A 22,720-nucleotide genomic window follows, 5' to 3' on the forward strand; every position below is an offset into this window, starting at 1 on the left:
TAAACAGCTGTTGCAGTTGAACACATTGCAAACTCCCCACTGGTTGTTATTGCTCCCTTGTCAGAGGTTACCACATGTACAGCACAGCCAGCAGAAAAGATTGTGTGAGTACACCTTCATTTACCACAGACAAAATCAATGGCATTAGTTTTAAAAAGCAGAAGGCTGCAGTTATGATTAAAACTATTCAAAGCTAACTGATGAAGTAGTTGCAGGAGTACCTCATGGTACAGGCAGGAACATTCAGATAGGGAGTAACTACAGCTGACATAGATAAAGGATGTCTTCAAAATTTATATTTTATATACTCTCTATATTTATTTACATATTTTATACACATAAACTATATAAGTATGTACTTTTTATACTTCATATTCCATACTTAATAGTAATATGTCATGACTTCTTTATAAAATTAGCATCTGACAAATAGGACCAGTTCAAAAATGGAACGTCACAAGAATTACATTTATTTGGTTCATTTTTTGGCATAAAGAAAGGTCAGCTGTAATGGGCTAGGCTGAGAAACAAATTTAAGAGCACATGGGAACATCAGTTTTGCTATATATAAACTCCCAGAGTAAAGCAAACAAACAAAAGAAACCATCACCAACAAAAAAGATATAGTACTTTCCTAGGGGGTTATAGAGAAAAATAGGACTCGTATGTCAGTCCTTAATCTACTGACTACGTGATTACTTCCTAAATAAGATAGGCCACACCATTAGTAGGAGAAACCTGACACAGCTCTGGTGAAGCTGATGGAATTAGACTGGGCAACACAAAACCTGAAACTCTGGTCCCAGACTTGTACAGTTTTTGTTTTGAATCCCATACCCTTCTGCATTCTTCAACACAATGACTAATGGCTATGGACAGTAACTCTGAAATAGCTTCTAATTTTTAAGATAACCCATCTTTTCTACTCCAGTGGTTTACTTTTTCATCTCACACTTCAAATTTAACTTCAGTTATGAGCAATGAGACAAAGGAAAGTTAACATACATATATAGAATCTAATGAAACTCTCAGCTTCTGATTGAGATCCTTCCACAGAACGAAACCAGAAATCGTGCTGGTACTATACAGAAATTTAAACCAATAGGCTCTGCACTTCATCCCCAAATTCTCTCCCCTGTAATCCTCTATCAACTATACCATATGCATGATTCCTGATACAGGAAAACTTTTTCTTCCAGTGTATATGCAAAAGTTTCATGAAACAAAGTGTGATCAACTTAGATTAAATCAAGACACCTTAATTCAGAGAAGTATGAACTTTAAAAATAGGTACTTATCAAGAAACTGAATTTCTAAGTGGCATCCCCTTTGGTGGTATAAATACCCAACACTGAATAAATCAAGAGAGCATCTCGGAGAAAATATTGAAATAGCACACAATTTGATACCACTGCAAAAAAGCAATCAAAGCATAGTATGGCAATAAATTAATAATAAAAAGTTATATATCTGTACCAGACTAAAAGTAATTTTGTAAGTCAGCAGTAAAAAGTTAAATAAACACTAATTTAACATGTTTTAGATGCAGCAGTCAATGGATGAAATATTTTATGGCTTTTACAGCTATATGAACACAGTCAGCTGACATGCAAATTGAAAAGAAAAAGACGGGAAAGCCACATCCCTGGTTCAGGCCCCAAGTATGGCAGAAAGCATGAACACAGAAGCATAGCAGAGAAATAGACATCAGGGAAGCTGTTTTTAAGGGAAAACTGCAAAAGGGAGTTTTGATGCAATGACCTCTAGATAATGGTTGTGACCTATTTTTACCATGCTATCTTTCTGTGTGCTTTTAGGCAGCACAATTGTCCTTTAAATAGGGAATGGGCATTTCATGTTCCTCTGGGGTATGCACAGAAAGGAAATGATTCGTTCCTCCAAAGAGGTATCCTCTATCAGAAGCATGTATTTCCAAGCAATGTGGAATGAGGGAGAGAAAGCTGAGAGGAACAGAACAGGGCAGCAGTGGAAGTTCTGGAGATCACCACTTCTCAAAAAAACCCGACTTTCAATTGTTCACATACATATTCATAGCGACATCAGGCAGAGGACCCCATTCACAAAGGTTCCTGGAGAGAACCTAGAAACTTTAGAGAACAAGGCTACCAATACTAAAAGAATACCATGATTAATTTTGTATTCAAAATTACACATACAAGTGAGCTGATGACAGCATGAGCATCATAGCTATCCCATGTGCTGTCTGAAGCTTTCTTTATCTTTTTAAAAGTCACGGCAGGAATGAAGTTCAAACCTACCTTCAGGTAAAGAGGACTTAGTTATTATCACGTCAGGCATTTAGACTGAAGCCAGGCAAGAAAAAGAACTTCATGATTGAGCTCAGAAATGAATGAAGAGCAAATTTGCAGTGGGTTTATAAAAACTAGACAGTGATAGCAAAGCAGAGGGAGGAAGAAAAACACAGGGAACTGAACAATAAAACTGAAAGCAAGAAGCAACGACTAATGACTACGCAACCAACAAAATTAATGAACTTAGGTTTTTGCTCTGAAAGGTACTTAAGCAAGTGCCTGTTGTATAAGCCAATCTCACTGAGTTCCTTACGCCTAAAGGCTGACACAGAACTGATAAAACTGTTACCAGGTCAACGCAACAACAGCATTCTCCAAAACTGTCCTTTAAATAAATGAACGTAGACATTTGGACATTGATGGTTTTCTAGTGAAATACAATAAAAAGTCTACTGATTCAGTTGGAAGAAAGTTCTGTGAACCCGTGAAACAGTCTGTAAGAAAGAACAAGGCTGCTAAATGGACTCTTGATACTAATTCATAATGATGTTGTCCTTCTATTTACTGTTTCTATACCACAGGTAACTGAAGTAAACAGTATATACTCAGTAGACAAATAATAACAATAATCTGCAAATTACTGGGATATACTGGGCAAACAAATGATGCTAGGAATGAATGAGGAATAAGAATCACTGGGAATCACAAGGTAGGGACATGAACAGAGACTGAGTTTCTTTTCTTTTGTCAGGGTCAAGAAGTGCTTCTACCATAGAAGAAAACAATGTCATCAGGTGTGTTGTGTGACTACCTCAGAGGGCCTTCAAGGAAGACATTTTGCTGTTGACATCATCTGCAGGTTTTTTATATATATATATATATGTATATATATATTAAAACCACATTAAATTTGCATCCACTTAGATGGGGAAAAGCATGGCATATGAAGGAAGAGAGGGCTGAATTAATATTCATAAGTAGCATACTGGAAAAATGAGGAGGAGTTTGGAAAGGCAAGGAGAGAGATCCATCAGAGAGACCTCCTGCATAACAAGCTCAGCTCTCAAGCAAGAATTGCAATGTCCTTCCCCATCTACACTAAATATCACCCTGTTCTGAACAGCTTTTGGATTCCCCACTCCAGGGCACTCCAGGGAGGAAACTGTTTTGGCTGAAGTTCGGCAGGAGCAGGTGGCATTCACCAGCTGCAAGTAATTTTGCTCTTGTTGGCATCACAGCAGTTCTTGGACTTCTCACAGTTTGTGTTCAGTGGGGAACAGGGAATGGGGAGGGAGCAAACAAGTCCTTGGTGGTGTTTAACTGCATCCCAGGTTTCACGGCTGGCTCTTCCAAGCTGGCAGCTCTAAGCAGACAGCAGAAGACACAGCGCTTTCAGAAGGTGTCTGCTTGGATTTGCCAGCAAGGGGTTCAGGTTTTCTTGTGCTTTTCAGTTCTCTGCTGTAAAAGCACATCGCCTCTGACACAGCTGCCACTTCAAGGTGGAAACAATCCTGTGAGCCAGATGTTGCTATTGCGGGGGAGGCAGGAAGAGAGAAGAAGAGGGTGGCTTATCAGCAGGTGTAAGTGATCTCTCTGCAGATGGACTAGCTAGCATCGGAGCCTTTCAGAGAGCCCCAAAACAAATTCCTTCTCCCAGAGTCTGTGCTGCCAGTTTTCCAGCTTATGTGCATGCACATCTGTACAGAAATACAGGGGGCTGCAGTTCAAAAATTTCTGGAGTTACTGCTATACTATGCTGTGTGAAAGCACAGTAGTACAAATAACTTCAATTAATACCTCTAATGATGTATTTCATTATAGAAAAAAAAGTGGAATCTGGATACCTTAAGGTGTGGTAGTTCCATTAAACTGTTTGTCTGAATTTAGTGATTTCCATCTTCAGAAGCCATCTGAGAAACAAAAAGATAAGCATGGGAGTGCAAGAAGAAGTGGTAATTTTCTTCTGCATTTTTCTTCTGTGCACAAAACACAGCAGACAGAAGTGGAATTTCCAAGAGCATCTCTTCTAGGGAAATTTCTGAAGTGTTCTAAAAATCTTAAACCCCTCTCTTTTCTTCCTACCTCTTCTTTCAACTGTGCAGCATGAAAACCCTTCCATCTGCCTTTAAGAATGATTCCTTGAAACTGCACCATATTCCTCTTGCATTCATTGACATGCCCAACAATCCAGCCCTTCATTGGAAAGGCTTCTTTCACTTCCAAATGGCACAGTGTCATCATGTGCTATAGCGATGCCACTCCAAACATGAACTGCACTCTCTGAACCAGCTTGGCACACACATGCAGGGCAGAGTAGTCATTTTTTCCCTCCAAGCTTGTCTTTCATCACCATCTCTGACAGACACATCCTCCCTGGCAAAGGTTAGCACTTTGCTAATGAAGTTAGCTCATGATCTTTTATTATAGCTGGTGTCTATTCTGCTGTTTAACAACAATCTCTTTTCATCTGCAAAGGTGGGCGAAACAGTCAACACTATTAAAAAGTTCTATTACCGTAATAGCTAGAATTCTTCACAATCTACCACAAACCCACTACACAAATGCACATCTCTGTGCTGAAGAGCACTGTTCTACAGGCCACTGCATAAACAGCTGAAGCACTCAAAATACATAAATTACTTTATCCTCATTCACAAGCAAGTGACTATCACATTTTTTTCCTAGTAATTCTACAGCAATGCTACATAATATGGCCAACTGCAGCTTTTATATGCCAACCATGAGTTTGTACTTAAAGCCTATCCAGTAATGCAAAGAGATCTCTTGGAAAACCCTCCAGCTCTGCAGTGAACAGTTGCCATCTTCCAGCAAAGCTAGACAGCAAGCTTGGTAGTGAAAGCTGCACTGATCTGATTGCACGAGTCGAAGGAGTACTCAATATGATGCAAGATGGTTTGGAACAATAGCATTTGCTATAATGAATGGTGGATGTGGCACCCACATCCCTCTGAAAGAGGGAGAGTTCAGAACATCAAGTGAGATGAGATGAGATTTTGGGAGGTGAATAAGCTCCTTTGGCTGAATGCACATTAACCCTCAGGTGTAGTGAAGAATAAAGCAATTGGTATGATTTTTTTAAAAAACAGATTTGCCATTATTAAAGAAAAAGCTGTCAAAGACCTTCACTTCCTAATGGTCTGATAATGTTTTCGTATAGACAAAGCACCTCAAAATATTTATAACGAACCATTAAGGCATGCATCGCAACTTTACAAGCCTTCATCTAATTACTTCCACCGAAACAAACACACAAATCTTCCAGCTCCCCTCTGCCACACACACAGACTCTCCGAGCACCAAGCCTTCAGCAACCTTTCTCTGATGGACACTTTTTTTTCAGGAAATGACACAGTGACATAGGTAAAAGGTGATTTAGATAGACTGCTGTGTCACAAATTGTCAGGATCTGATTTAAAGACCTTGCCTTTGTCAAGAAAGACAGTTGGGTGTCTGCTTTAAAGAAGTACTGGGAATATTTTCATCAAAGGTTTGAATTGAAAAACAGTGGGAGGTAAATATCTGAGATGTTGCCAAGAAAGACCGCTATATCCGTGCAATTACCATTAACAGGGGACAGCAGTGGTTCAATGAAGTAATTCAATCTGGTGTCCTACATTTTATCAGACAGCAATTTTGAGTTCTGACATAAAAGGCTGAGAAAGAGGATTGGACTCTATTCTGGGAAATTTAGCCTTAAATTCTTGCAATCAGGAGATGTGTTCTCTGCTTCAGGTACCATCCTACCATCCCTCCAAGTGACTCGAAAGAAGAATATACTAATATTCACCATAACACTAGGCACTCACATAGGAACGATTCTTACTTTGGATAAGTTTCAGAACTGAGCGCATGCAATAGTAGGGCAGTGATTTCCCTACTTACGCTATACAAGCATTTAATTTCTTCTAAGTTTAACAGGAAGAAAAAAATAATCTGTTGTTTAAAAGGTAAAATTGTAAGGTGTAGCCTGAATTGGTAAATGTGCTTTTCCAAAATACAAGAAATAGGGAGAGAGAGTATCTTTTCAGAAAATGGCAAAATGAAAAGATTCATTAAGTTTGCATCACAGTAATACCATCACGTGGCTTCTCCTCATCATTAATCCAGCCATATATATATAGACCTACTTTCTTAGGGGCTTTTGCACTGTCTTTCTCCAGAGTAATCTTTCCAGTTAGCCACACGACAGTAGTGTTGATTTCTGAGGTCACCAAGTTTGCACAGCAGCTTTGTGTTTCACCTCTGCGAAGCAGACACAAACAGCACACAGCTCCTGTGCTCAGCAGCAGCTCTTGATGCCATCTCAGCACAGCACTCAACATTTTGGTGTCCCCAGCACAGCACTGACCCAAACCCACTTTTCAGGGAAGCCACCAGATTTTGTCATTTTAAATCCTTTTTTATTGCAGTATTTTTGCCATGATCTCTCCTGTTTACAAGAGTGTATTATTTTATATATTCTCTAGTTAGATAATGCAGAAATCTTGCAAAATCTTCCAGAACTCTTCCATTTTTCTTAAATGAACATGGGATAAAATATGCATTTTGTATTTTCTTAACTAAAATTTCACCACAAACAGTAACATCAGCAGATAATATGCATCATAAACAGTCCAGTGTTGCTCTTTCTACTTGCATTACAAAAAGGATTCCAGCCAGACTCTCATATCTTCAGTTAATGAGCAAACTGGCTCTTGTTTTGTGCAGAACCTGGATAACAACCTCTACACAAGCTGTTCAAAAGCTACCAAACCAAGACTATCAATGAAGCACCCTACACTCATGGGATATATACCTCTTTCCTTCTCATGAAACAATATAGAATCCCCTTTAGAGACCCAACACTATCGTTACTCCAAAAATATTAAATATACAATGCATTCCTTCAATGCTATTGAACATTCTCCTTAATGATACGAAACTGAGACCCTTGTAAGATGGAGGCTTTGTATATGACAGCTTAACTGCTTGCAATCAAACTAATTTGCAGTACGATGACCTGAAATGAGTTTAAAAGCACCATAATGCATGTTTAGCAATCAGTGTAGCAATTCTTTATTATTCAGGTTCACATTTGCAATTTGTGTCACATGTTATGGGAAAAAGAAAGAGGGAGAACACAAAATAACAGTTCTTTTGTTTTGCAAGAGATGATGAGCAAAAAATATACTTATTCTAGGCCAATGACAAAAAGTAATAAAGATGAGCTACATGTAACATGGGGCATTAGAGACCAAATCTTGACTGACAGCAATTCTTAGTCTTTCTGCTCCTTATATAGTTCTTATAATCTTCAGAAGTGGAAATTAAAAAATAAAAAATTGCTTATAAGGGATCATGATGTGAACTTTATAAATTGATTTTTGTTGAATATTGTCTAAAATGTAGTTCATCTGAAGTGTCAACAAAAATACATACTGAATATGCTCCAAGGTTTTTGAACAGCAAATGATGCTTCTTGCCAACTACTTGCAATGCTCATCTCTATTCTGCTGCTGACAAAAGTTAGAGTCTCTTCTGGCAAATAATGCAGATTTTCAGATCAACTCTTCAAATACATAAATTTCCTAATTTCCTTCTTTTCTTACTTCCTTCCTTTCCCTAAGCCACCTCCATTCATCACATTTGTTATTCTCAGGCAAATGACTGGACTCCAATGAGGTAAGTGGTGAACCATACGAAGAAGCAGAAGGAAAAAGGGCTAAAAAGTCCAAAGTGTTTGGTGAAGAAACAGGAAAGCACTACATGTAACACCATGCCACAAGAAAACCCACAGGAACTACGTACAAAAGGGCACCACTGAGACAAAGGTATTACACAAATAGGAAAGATTTAGTTGTACAAAACAAAACAAAACAAAACAGCTAAATTCTAACAACTAAAGCAGGAATGGGCAAGGAGGAAGGCCACTCAGGACAGCCAAGAAGCACACTTTAGGTCAGCATTACTCTATTGGAACTAATATCTCCTTGGGGTCATCATCTCCTGAATCACCAAAATTATCTGGGAGTCTGTCCTAAAGGAATTAATCATTGCATTGCCCTGAGAATGAAAATCAGTCATTCAGCAATGAGACAGTAAATCTGAAAGATCAAAAATCTCTCAGTTCTTCTTAGCTGGGTAAGAAACTACTCCTGTAGCTTAATTTCCCCTTTTGTTTTGGATTTGGACAACATCAGTTCACCCAACTCAAAGAACTGTAAGGATTAACATTTGTAAATGCAAAACATCATATTCAAATAGCACGAGCATGCATTAGGGCAGGTTTCTAAAGTGTCCAAGGAGATACTACTCAGAAGGCCTGCAAAAATAACTCAGACCAACATCTATGTTCAGAACAGATCTGAGTAGAGACCTGTCTTGACTAAATTCCAGCCCAGGTAACTTATTTTGCTTGCCTAAACAATCCTAAAACACTGACTTAATCACATGTTTCTTTTAACCTCTAGAAAAATACAGAGTTTTGTTCTCCAAAAACAGTTGTTATGCTACAGCTACTCTCATCATGATTAGCAGGTTGCTGGAAATGCACATATGCCTGCTTTTGCTGTTCTTTTTGCTTTGGTGGTCATACTGTTAGTAAACTCCTTAATGAGTCTCAGTTGTCCCTAGGAACAACACTACATTTTATAAATGCTAAAATTAATAGACCTGGGGTAGGTTTTATTAAAAGCAATGTTTTTATTTGGCAATGATGATGTCTCCCTTACAGCAGCATTTTCAATGGCTCCTGGACACAAAAGACAACACCTAACATATTTCAGATAAAGAAACACCTGGGTTTCCTGGTCTCACTGCTCTGCTGAGGTCTGCAAGTACTAATACATGTAGGTAATGATCACCCACAGAGAGATTTGTACCGGGAACCTTGTCTACCTTTCCTGAATTGACTGTCTGAAGATTCTTCTGTTGTCAGCTTCCTTCCTCCAAAGCACAAGCACACGGAGATTTTTAGAGCGAAGCTAAAATGGATTTCAGCATAACCTCTGCAATAATAGTTGGTAAAACTAATTACAGTGAGAAAATTGGAGATCATTCATTACCCTACTAAGCAAATTAGGATTTGTTAACAATGATTTATAGTGCCAAATGCAGGATAACAAGGATTGTCTTTTCAACTGAATTCACAGAGGACATGACAGTTTATTAAGTGTGGTGCATCCAAACAGCCTGGTGTTGTAGTACTTTTGTAGATCTCACAGTATTTAGGAGGTATAAACACTTTTACATAAGCAAAATACATTTAAATGTTTGCCTTCTAAAATCAAGCACTAAAGGTAACCAAGTAACTTAACCTACATGAAAAAAATACTTTTATTTAGCAACATTACTGAGTACATGAACTAGCAAATTATTATATCCTATACCACAACAGCCAGCTGATTTTTTCAATCTATTCCACATGATGCTTTTTATCTGAGCTGCTTGCTCCTCTCCTGTGGAAACTAATGGGTCTTACTGTAATCTAATGTTGAGTCTTTCAACACACTCCTACCTGAAAAGAGTCAACATCACCACCAATTCTACCACTTCTAGAAACCAGAACACTGGTAGAGATTCTACTTAGCATTGCTGCCAGGGCATATAGACCAGGCAACGAAGGAAATCTACTGGTTTAAGGGCTGCATTTGAGAATGAGAGCCCAGAGCATGTGCTGGTACAACAGTCTGTGTTTCTTCTGTAGGCTATGTCTTAGGTGAAAATCAGTCCTACTGTACTGTGAAATAGCTGGCCTTATCTAGGCCAAATACTTGTTCCCCATCGTCCCTATCCTCATACTGCTGGTGCTCCACTTACTCGCCTTGGGATGAGTTTTTAGAGCTCCGAGTAACACAACGCAACACTGCACAATGCAGCGTCCCAGCGGCGTGCTGTAACTTCGCAGACATCTGCTGAACTGAACCCACTCAGGGCCAAATCGGATAGCGCAATTGATTAACTAGAGCCTTTGGGAATATGCTCACAGTTTATGTTTGTCTGAGTCACCAGCCCATGTGCAAATCATATTTTTATTTTTTATTCCTTATTTTTAAGGAGGAGTAAGACCATTATTTGGTAAAAAAAGTGTCACCGGAGCATCCTTCTTGCTTCCAACCTCCCAGACTTGTTTCTGTTACCAGCTTATTACCAAATTCTAACCCATTTTGAAAATCCACAAACTCTGTGCTTTTTTTGGGGAGGGAAACTGCTAATCACCATTCCCCTCCCCACCCCCTCAACCAACCAACTGAATGAAACCACAAAACCTTCAGAAACTGCCACAAAGATGTGAGAAGCAGACCAATCCAAGAAACAGAAACAAGTTGCCAGGAACTAAAAATGAACCTAACTATCTTGGAAGATGGATTTGTCATTTAAAAATAAAACTCAAAGTTACTTCAGTTTTGATTTCTGTTCTTTCTTTAATGTGAGTTGGGCTGGGTGGGAGATACAGAAAGAAAACTAGCAAAAAACAATTTCCATAGTCAGATAAACAAAAAGCTTTTAACTATTACTCAAACTCCAATTGCATTCTAAAACACCTCTCTCAACCTTTAAAAAATCATAGATGGCTAAACAATATTAAAAATTCAAATAAATTAAGTTCAAGTAACTTTTTAAAGCTAGAAAGTTTTTTTCTAAATACGTTCTAATTAACTTATGTGACTTCTTAATGAGCTGTAGTGTACCTGATCTACCTTTGATGATAGACAATGATAATTTTCAATGCAAAAAAACAAAGACAACTGGGAGATGTTCCAGGAAGTATACAGTTATAATTTTTAGGGCACACCAATATTAACAGCATGTCCAAATGCTTTATTTTTACATGCAGCAATCATAAACTGGACCACAGGAAACAACGTTAGACCAGTGCAAAAGGCTTAGAATATTAGGTCTGACTTTCAACTTTGTCTGTTCTTTCCTTGCTATTGATTTAATAATACGTAAAAAGGACAGGAAAGTGTCCACTCTGACAATGAGTGGCAAGTCAGGTGAAACAGATTCCAGCAACAGTGAAAATGGCTTTTCAACAAAATCTACTGAACATTTTAACACTTGTGAATGAAGTGGAAGATAGGTTGCTCCTAACTAAAGAAAACATGGAGAGGTACTTACAAGTCCTCAACAACTTTGCATCATTAGCACTCATTCAGTGGTTACTCACACATGTCCCACTTTGCTGAAAGCACCTAATTAGAAAGCCTGTTTAATCAATGGCAGTTCTGATCCTACCAGTTAGGCTGAAACACTTAATGGAGATTCCCAACACTCCCTATTGACTGCAGAGTGAAGGTAGATTGTCAAAGCTGGCAGCGTGAATGCCCTCCCCAGAGCATGCAACTTTTTCCTCTAATGTTTATTTTTCACGAAGCTAACACAGAGGAAACACAAACATAAGAATCCAGTCTCCATCTTCCCAATTCAAAAACTTACCTAGTGACAGCATAACACTAGGTAAGATTTTAGCCTTCCTCACTGCTACTGGAAGTGCATAATGAATTTTTAAGTTAGAACAATCATACAGATAATAGAAAAATGATTTTGTATTACTGGGAAGCGTCAGGTTTATAAACATTTCCTTAAACACTCAGTGGTCTCAGGAGGCTCTCTATAAAATGAAAGGATCCAAAAATAATTTTTGCTTTGCTGTGCCATGCACTGCCTGCATCCACACACACCGCAGGCACATGACTCTCCATCAAACCCTAGTGCCTCACATAAGCAGTCCGTAAAGGAGATTCCAAGTCTGACAAGAATTATTTGCATTTTGTACATGCTAGGTAACATGCTCTAAAGGTACAAGCCCTTCATTCTTACCAAATACTGGGGGAGAAAAGCCAGTGTCCCCCAGTGAACATGTTTTCCCCTTTCTGCCCACAGTACAAATGATGAGGTACAGAACAGGGTAGATACACTGTTGGTTGCTCACCAATTACATCTCTCCTACTGTAATTACACTAAGGTAAGTCCTGCTTACATGAATGAAAGCAAAATCAGCAAATTCAAGTATTAGATTTAAGCATTCCGCCTCCCCTCTCCCCTCCAATAAAAAAATGAACTAGCTCTGAAGCTTCACATCTTATTGTTGTGACTAGTTCACGTTTTTGTTTCATATAAACAATTCTTATTCCTCGTGCAAAAATTTCCATGTAAAGCTGCTATTTTTCTAATAATGCTGCAAAGCAACAGGACAAATTTGACATGAAGGATACTTACTACTCCAAAGTCAATGAGCAACTAATAGAGAAGTACAACTCCTGGTTCATTCAAGCTTTAAAAAAGAAACAAATGACAGAAAAGATAGCAATACTTCATTAATACAAGACACATTTGCTTCTGCCGCCAACATTGGCGATAGGTTTCATGATAAATACATCATCTCAGTCTGCTTCCCTAAGTAGTAATTACAGAGTACTCTCTTTTCAGAAAAGATGATTTTCCCCAGCAGAGAACATAAAGGCACGTGCTGGTGGAGAGGTACTTCTATCAAGAAGCCAATGCTCCTGGAGAAGGGAGACTGAGAAGGGTAAAAGCAGTAATGAACCCTGATGATTAAAGTACAGATCTAGACAGAAGGAAAAGATTCCATTAATTCTTAGATTTAAACAGCAAATATTGGCTACTATTCATACCTCAGTATTCATTCATTTCAGAATAAAACCTGCCTCTACCTGTGTTTCTGCTTGCTGTAGTAGATGTGCTTGGACAGTGAATCTGGTACCAGTCCATTTTAACTTACCTGGCTGCCTGTGTTTGCTGTGGTGCGCTGTAGTATGCGATATTCTGTAGTCCAAAGTACAACATATATTGATTGGTAATTTCCACAGGCAAAAGATTTATTGTTGTCTATTTAGCTAAAAACTATTGTTGTTTCATTTGAAACCAATGTCCCTTGTTTTGATGTTCTGGGTTAACATTAAACACTAAAACTAACAGTCTTCTCTAGTTGAAAGCTTTGACAAAAAGGCAATTCAAGCGCATATTCTTTTGCACTTTGATAATACAATAATTACTTTTATCAGAAACACATGCTAAGTGGATCATTCTGAAGCATTTTTCTCATTGTCTGGTACCACAAAACACATCTGGGTTTTATTTGTCCCATGTAAGTTAATAAGGGTATGGACTTTTTTAAAACAATAAGCAAGATAATACTAAAAACAACTTTTCAGAATAAGAAGAGGAAGGAAAAACCCTTCAAGTTTTATCCAAAACTGGGTACGTGTAAAAGTGGCTTTACTGAAGGACTTTTTTGATTACCAGGCTATTAGTGAAGAAGGAAAAAGGAAGTTAAAGAAATCCTCTTCCAGTGACTATACATAAGAAACTGTATTGCATTAATGGAACCTAATAAGGGACATCTCCCCCACCTACTCAGATCCAAATCAGGATAATTTAAGTGCCAATATATTGGCACAAGAAGATGTTAAACTTCTTCTTGTTACTAAACTCCTAACTTGGTAGGAATTGGAAACTTTCAAGCTTTTTGCTGGAGCATAGGGGATGTTGACACCTTCCAGATTTTCACTTTACTGGACCAACCCACAGACAGTATGGTGCAAGGAACAGCAGATGGCTTTTCTTCTGTTACCTCTGCTTCCTAAATATGAATCTAAACATTGTTTTTAAAACATGCATATTCAGCTCCCACTATAAGGAGAAAAAGATTTATTTATATACGTTAAAGCCTTTCATCCCATATTATATTTGTCCCATTCCAGAGCATCTCTGTATATGTTCATATGATTTGAATTTCAAGCGCCCAGACAAAGGAAAGCAATTTGCTCTTAAGTACAGAGTTTTAATCTTAATGCAAGATACATGTTGAGCCATTTGATATTCTTCCCTTCCTACCCTTCCTCTTAAAAATAGACACAACACAAAACAGGGAAAGCGCTGACAAAAAATAAACCATTTTTTTCCTGTTTCACAGCTTACCTTACCTTACACTGCTATGGGCTTTGGTCTAATTAGAAAAACTAACACGTCTTTTCCACTCAGTAATGCTCTCTTCACACCTTACCACTGGCAGGAGAAGGAATATATAGTCTGTGCTGAAGTCCAGGGTAAATCCAGCAGGACATGGCATTTCTCCACGTATTAAGCAATTTCTGTGCTTGCATTTTACACTTTTCATGTGAGGTCACACATTACTCAGTTTAATCCCATATCTTTCTTATAGGATCACAGACCTCTGAAAAAAGACTAAACTTCACCATGTACTAACAGAAGACAATTATGTTCTGGGAATCTGACAAGAGAGCAACAAAGTTTTTTCATCATGTAATTGAATACTACATAGTTTTCTTTTCCCCAGAGTTTGATGAAAAGATAAAAGCAGTCTTTGATTATACTATTAACTATACAGAACAATGCTACAGAAAAAGTCTTGCTGCATTTTACTCACCTGTTTTTGGACATATAAAATCTGTTTCTCCTACAGATATTATGGAGGCAGAAAAGACATGCTTGGAGAACACAGTGTAAGTTACAAGTTTCAGGGAGTATGAGCATTTTAAATACAAATCTTGGAGGAAAATAAGGAGTGCACTAGATTGACTGCAAAATATTTCTTACTCACAAAATTATCTGCAAGTAGAATGCATATTGATAAATGTGAGAATAAACACATAGAAACATATAAATACAAACTGTTAATCAATAAAAGGACATGCAAATAAATAACAACAACAAAAAAGACAGACAGATCAATTATTAATCCAGTTAGGGACCAATCCCATTCTCACAACGTAAAATGTGAATCTAGCATAAATACAACTACAGCTGTGTATTCCTAGATCACCTGTGATGATGCACGGGACTTTTAACCAACAGGTAGAAATCACTGTGTCGTGTTCTCTGGACTGTGGTACAAGGGAGATAAGACAAGACTGCCATATTGGGCTTTTTAAAGTTTATGAATCAATGAGAATTGGTATAAAGGGAAATCAAGATCCTACCATCTCAGATTAGAGAGCTGATAAGACCATGGTTCATTTTATTTGCTATAATTGTGTAAATTAAAATCTGTTGGAATTTATGTAGTAACTAATAACACCTGATTAGTTCAGGAAAACACTGATCACCATGTCTGCAGCATTACTTACAATGTATTCATGGAGGAAGACATAGAAAAAGATAAGTTAACCTATTGGGCAGACAGAGATTGGTTATTTATGCTTGTTTCCATATAATAAGGCACTTTCGTTTCAGAAATAATGCTATGCTGTTCAGAGACACGTGTTAAAGTTGAGATACACTTACAAAGTAGCCTGTTCCCAAGCTGGAAGGAGCTGAGCTCTGCAATAAAACACAAAGACAAAGTGGAAAATCAGTGATGGTTTTTAACACGTTCCAATCCACATAGCTCATTACCAGCCCCTTCCAAGCTTTTCATCACTACATCACAGTACCAATGTGCTGCCCCTTGTCATCTGCTACTGAAACAAACACCGTGTTGCTTAATTTTTCCCTTTACATCTCTCAACGACTCTGAGATGGTAACGTGCTATTTACTGAATTCCAAGCTTCTGCGGTGGACGTAATTGCCAATTTATTTGACAGGCAGCTGGGTAATGAATTAATGATGGCATTTCGCCCTGCACTGAGACTAAACAGACACTCATCAACCAGCCTCCCTGACATGCTGACATTCAATGCCCTGGACTCCAGCTACTCAGCTTTGTGGCCACAAAGGGGCAGGCGGGAGGGGGAAAAGAAAAAAAACATAGACTGACTTCAAAACAAAAAGCCCGGTGGGTTTGGATGACTTTTTCAGTGTATGACCTGTTTGCCAATTTATTCCCGAAAGGCCCTGGTTAGTACACACATAGTGCTTTTCTAAAATGAGACATTTTGTAAACATAATTAGTAGTCTGAAATGTAAAGAACGCGTGGGCACAGAGAAGCCGCTTCAGTCAATGTACCATTTCCTGGAGAACACAGTCACTACGATTTCCCATTTGGATGTCCACATTGTTTGACAAACCAAGGATTTAGAAATAAAAGAAAAACAAACAAACAAACAAACAAAAACCTACAGTGTGAAAAAGATTTCAAAACTCAAAACCATAAAAATAATTAAACTAATATTGCTACCTTAGAAAATAATCAAAAGGTTTAAATGCTTAAAAAAATACGCATCATGCTATTCATTTTAAGTGGGACACGCTATTCATTTTAAGTGGGACATGATTTTCATTTTAAGTGGGACATGATCACAACCTCCACATTCACAGGAATTAAGGAGATAAAGGGTTTTGTTTCATTAGTTTTTCATCTAAGCAATGGGGATTACGCAGCAGGTTCTCTGAGAGCCACGGTGAGAGACCTAAACATCTCAGACCTAATCCAGGTCACTGGCTGTTACATTAAAGGGCAAACAGCTCCCGGTGCTATGGCCCTAGCACTTGAAACACTTCAAGCCAGGCCAGTCAATGGACGAGGAAGCAGAATGCAGGGGATAATTCTCGGGTGAGCAGTGGGAAGCCCAGATGACCAGCCTTTAACCCCTACAGCTCCGTTTGTGTGTCAGTTCCTTACCACGGCCGTGCCTTCAGTACCAACAGAGCTCTGTGAGTACCAGGAGCCACACAGGGGCCCCAACCAGCCTTGGCAAGCTGCTGGAAGATGCCCAACTGGCACACTATTGCAGGGAGCCCCAGCAGTACATTCTCTCTACTTCTGAGCACTGAGTGAAGCACTGACACAAAAGAAAATAAGCCCCCCAAAGGGGCTTACTCTTTCTTTTTACTGAATTCTGTGTAGCAGAAGTAGATGGTGCCAAGAAATTTAAAATTAACAGCCATATTCATTGCAAATAATCAGAATATTACTGTGTGTTCACCAAAGCACTACTAAAAAGAGAGGTTTAGAAAGGTTATGTACGTATGGGGAAAGGCCTTCTGCTTTAAGCCATTAAAAATTAAAGACTTAGTAAGAGGAAATCATCTTGGAAGTCTTAAGGGTCCCAACATCATAGTATCAACAAACTCTGCTGGGACAGCTTATATGAACAAACAAAACTGCTATGGAAATTTGGAATGTATGTGGTTCCTGCCCCATACTCTATCCCATACTCTGCATCCCAGAAGGACTCAAGACCTGCAGTTCACAGCTTTGGTTGCAGGAGCACAAGGGGAGCTGTACAGACAACCGGAGTTCTGAGTCCTTCTGGCCCCACTCCTGCCCCTCTGGGGCCTCCAGCTCCCTCTGCCAACAGCACTGGCAGCAAGATGCGCCTGGTCCCACTGACAATGTCCCCAGAAGCTCCTCCTCATCATCATCAGCGTGCAGCTGGGAACAGCCAGGTGACCACCACAGCCTCAGTCGTCACATGGCTAGAAAGTGCCCCTCATGGGCCATGTACGGTGTTTCATGAGCCCCCGATGCCTGCAACACCAGGTTGAGAGGATTGTATGGATCCCGATCAAGTCCCACTCTTTACTCACAACTTTTAAAACTTACGGTAAAGGCTGAAAGCTCCAAAGTTTGCATTCTGCATCTGTGTGTAGTTTTTGTCTGCTTTTTATTCCAAGCTTTGGAAGGATTAAATATTAAAACAAAACAAACAAACAAAAAAAGCAAAAAAAAAAAAGTTTCCCACTGAATATTTCCATTCCTTCAAAAGCAATGCTGCAATGGCTATGAGAGGACAGTTGAAACATAGCAGTCAAATGACTTTGGCTGAAAAGAAGTAGTTTTGTGCATTTTCAGGGAGTTTGACTTTGCTTGATGGAAACACAGCCCTTCACAAATTGCATGCTGCATATGGATAGTACAGTTTGCATACTCTTTTTACTTTAAGTAGCTACAAAAGACTGCATTGCACATGCATGAATGACTAAGTTAGCTGTGTTGTGAACTGTGTGTTGACAGAGCATATAGGCTGAAGCAAGGGCTATGCAAGAAGGTAGCTTCTCACCTTTTTGATAACTCCCAATAGCGAAAGGATCCTACTACCCAGTGCCCAGCCTTGGTACCAACTGGTGAATTTGATACTGTGTATGCAGCATCTTTACAAGCCCATGCTGAGTCGTGATCCTGCACTGGGTGGTTCTACATCTCTTATATAAAGTGTGCCTATAATAGAGGTAATGGTTTCACTTTCCCCCTTTGCAAAATTAGACATTAGATATACCATTTGATATTCACACAACCACTAGCAGAAGCCTGCATCAGGTGCCCATCAGCAAAATGCAAGCCACTTGCTTAAAATTAACAGGATTTTGGTTTTGTTATTTTCCTTCGTCTCTTTTCCAATTTTTTTTTCCTTCTTAAAGAGAAGAACTTTTGGCCTAGGAGCAAAAATGCAGTAACCCTCATGTAAGCATTAGTTTACTGTGTACCAAAGAAAATTACATCCTTGAGGTCTTGGAAGGCACAGTTATACCCATTTTGCATATATATTGTGCATTACTTGGGGAGCTGGGTGGGGAGAAAGGCTGTGTTGTACATATTTGTTCTGGCTATTGTTTATGCAGGTCTGACTGAATGAAGGAACAGTGGGTATCATTTCAATTTCTGATGTCAACATCAAATTACTTATTTAATTTCATGCCTGGCGAAGCATTGTATAGCTACACGCAGAATCATTTCACTTCATTTGTTATGCTGTGTTTTCTTGGCGATTGGCTTGCCTTCCAACTGACAGCTTTAATTACGACATGAATTTGATTGCATTGCCGAGGAATTAACATAATGCAACAAAGCATTTAAGCACCCAACCTTAGACACACAAACACACATACACACCCTCACACCCACACAAAGAAGCAGCCGCTGCAGCTGATCAGCTTCTGGCGCACACACACACAAACACACACTGAGCTTTGCTGGTCTTATTCCACTTTAGATACAGCCAAGATTACCGGGGATATTCTGGAGGAGAAGTGCTAAGGATTTCAGAGCACATAACCCAAAGTCTGTTTCTCAATTCGTCTTTCTTTGGGCTTAGCGCACAGGTGGGAGGAATGGGAGGCAGGGAATTGCACGTCTCGGATTTGAGGCAGAAACCATGAGTTGTCCAGAGGCTTACACTGCTGGGGGTGTGAAGACCTTTCATCCTGAGGCAGACAGCAACAGACCTGTGGGCAGGGCACCCTGGGACTTACTTCTGATTCGATACCTCATTGTAACCTTTCCTCAAGTGTAAAATACACAATGTGGTAGGAGCACACAGCTACAAAGCACCAGGGAAGGAGGAGTTCTCTTGAAAGAATGTGTGAGCTTTGCTGAGAGCACGAGACTTTTCCTGCTGGGGATAAATGGTGTCATCAGAAAAAAAAAGAAACATCCCTGTCCCACTTCTTACTCAGAACTGGAGCAACATTCCAGACAGAAAAATGCCAATGCTATTAAGTTATTCTCAGCAAGAGCAAGCAGAGGCCAGGCAGTCCACACTCCTGTCGTGCAGGAGACATGCGCTGCCTCCCAGCCAATGACCAAATGCGAGGGCTTTTACCACCCATCGCTGAGAGCTGCTGCCAACTCCGGCAGGGCTGAGGGCACCCAGAGCAGCTTGTCTGCCCTCTTGTCTGGGTGGGCTTCCACTGCCCCTGCATCGCCACTGCCAAACTGATGAGCAAGGCTTGTCAGGAAAGCATGAGCTTCAGATCTGTGACAGAGCAGGAATTCAGGAACATGAAGCAAAGAAACCAGTTTTGGGGTTTGTATTTTATTAGCACAATGCTGGGCTGAACCCCCAAATATTCTGTGCATTTAGGATCCAGGTTTGCTGTAATTCTCACATTTTCATCAAGTAATCTCTTGGCTGCTTTGTAAAACATGGCTAAAAGGTACCTCACGTACTCCAAAGTGGGAAGATTCAATTAAAAATAAATACATACAGAAAGGGAAGGAAAACAAGTTGACTGAGCTCCAAGCTGAGGAAAAGAGAAAGTGCTGCCATCTTGTCTCCAAGCAAAATCTCAACAAAATGAATTCTACTACTGGCAAGATTTTGATGAGATTAAATTGACTACAGCACCCTATATATAAAGACGGAGCAGCTCTCCAATTTCTCTTTTAGGCCCCTGGAGCTACCTCTGCCCATAAAGGAAAAAACAAGTTGTCATTCCAAAAAATACTATATAGGGGAGAAAGGCAGGAAGAAATGGATTTATGAAATTCAGACAGGGAGATGTATTAGGGGACTGGCAAATGCTTGCAATGGAGCATTTGAGCAATTGTTATCCCTAATCTAGAAGAGGTCAAGTTGCCTGCTAATTATGTTCTCTCACAGAAGGGAGGGGAGTGTTTATCTGCCTCTGTACACGTGTGCAGGATGAAGAGAAAGGACTTGATGGAAATCAGTTGCACTGCATTGCATCTGACAAGAACATAGGATATTCCTCTTCCTCCTGTCTGATGCTATTTCAAGCCTCATTATGAGAAAAGCCTCCTGTTTAACATGGTCTTTTCATTGAATTATCTTCTTTTCATTTTAGACCACCTCTCTCTAAAATGCTGCAAATTACCTGCTTGGATCTCATTAGCCTGGAGAAGAGTTATCCCTTGTAAACACACTTGGCATCAATCTCTGTTACCCAAGGACTATAGGTACATTTACAATATGCAGAGTTGAAAGATATCTGACAGGAGAGGGAATGAAGCCACTGACATGTCAGTTTGCAACTGGATATTCATTATACTATCTCCCTCGTTCTGCATCTGTCACTAAGCTATCACTTAGGCTCCACATTAAAGCTCATGAAGCTAACATTTCTGTTTCAACAGCTTACTTACAACTAGGGATTTGAAAATTGATCATCCACCCAGAGTATATGCACTTCATTCATTATACATATTTCCATGCAGTAGCCATGTTTAATCTTACAATGCTGTGGGGCTACAGCACTGGAGATTCATCATATTTCAAGTCCAAAATCTACTTTCTGACCTCTACTTTCTGACCTCAGGGCTAATCTACCTGCAGTATTTTATATTTTTGTTCAATCTTCTGTTGAATACACAACTTTCTGTGCATTTCTTCTGAACAGTGTTAAAATCGGGGTCTTCAGAAAGAACATAGTCTTTTCTTCTGGACAGTAACCATTAAAAAGCTAGTATTCTAAAATATCAAAAGATATTTTGATAGATACTTTCTTCAAAAGATAGTTTTTAAAATAACCTTATTATGCTATTAATGCTTCCTTGCACCTACAAGCAATTTCAAGATGGATTCACCTATAGCTGAAAGCAGAAGCATCACTACCACTTTGTATGGCCCTGTCATTTAATAAAGCAGGATGTTTGTCTTTGGAAAAGACAGAAATGCAGAACAGTATTTACTTTTCTTAACTGGAAGGATCTGGGATAGGCAGAAGGCCACCACAGACCTATGCAAGAAGACAGCACCTCATGAATGCTTGTAAAATCTCAGCTGAACTGGCAACAGCAGGCCACAGAAAGACATGCTTGTGTTGCAGTGAGTTATCAAAGCATAAAGGAACTTACTTATTAAGCAAAACGTAAATTATACATAACTTGACTTTAAAACATGCATTTCCACATATATTTGAATAATGTTGCTTTTCAGCAACCTGTAAATCCCTGTGTCCTCTCTTGGGTGCACTAGGCAAGTTATATTTGCTGTTGACTTCCTGTTAACTTGCCATAGTGCCAAGACAAAGGTAAAGTCTTGTAAAAGCATGAGAAAAAAAATTTATTGGATTGGTAGAAGGGGAACCAGGACTCTGTTCTCACTGCCAAGTCTGGCACTGCAATGCTGTGAGCTGCCGGGAAGCACGAGTAAGCCTCAGAGCTCTCCACGCACTATATTGCAAGGGAATGACAAGACTAAATTAAAACCATGTTTGTAAGGAGTGGTGAACTTTTTGCTGGAAGGTGCTCTGCAGTTGTGAAGTTCATTGCAGTGGCTTCTAAGCTGTCAGAGGGCTCGGAGCAAGCTACAACAGCAATGGTGACAGGTTGATGGTCAGCTGCCATCCACTGCGACCTGTACCAAGCTTTTACTTACTACCTCCTCTGGTTTCACTCTCCTCTTCCAAAGATATCTTACAGCACTGAGACTGCCCTCGCCTGACTGCTGTGAAGGGTAGGCTCTGAAGTGTCTAACTCAAGGTACCCATAAAGGATGGCTCCAGGGGAGGAATGGGCCCCTAAAACAATGTGACAAAGGGAAGAGGAAAGAGCGCAACAGATTTTACACCTTCACAGAGAAAACCAGGTGTCTGTTCCAGCAATATGCACAACTCAGCAAAAATGGCTAGCTGTGTGCCTCCAGGCTTAAATTCACAAAACGAAACATATTCTTTACAAAGGTATTGCTTTTAAAATCTGCTCAATTCAGTTTTATTGTGCTGGCCTACAGAGGACACCATCTGGTATCTGTCATCCAAATCTACATGGACATGCTATCGATAAAATCCCCATTTCCAAAATGTGGGTTAGTTAAAAGTAGGGCCAGATTGCTGGCTGAT

General features: G+C 39.4%; 1 protein-coding gene across 8 annotated transcripts in view; it reads right to left on the minus strand.

Moving 5' to 3' along the window:
• Positions 1 to 22,720, minus strand: part of AUTS2 (activator of transcription and developmental regulator AUTS2) — a 763,900-nt gene that overhangs the window by 403,930 nt on the left and 337,250 nt on the right. For all 8 annotated transcript variants that reach the window (XM_084493462.1, XM_084493458.1, XM_084493461.1 and 5 more), the window contains one exon: positions 15,543 to 15,578. In XM_084493462.1, coding sequence (XP_084349588.1) covers positions 15,543 to 15,578 — 36 coding nt within the window. The remainder of the gene's footprint in view (positions 1 to 15,542; positions 15,579 to 22,720) is intronic.

Source organism: Aythya ferina (genome assembly GCF_964211825.1).
Source record: "Aythya ferina genome assembly, chromosome: 19".
Taxonomy (NCBI): domain Eukaryota; kingdom Metazoa; phylum Chordata; class Aves; order Anseriformes; family Anatidae; genus Aythya; species Aythya ferina.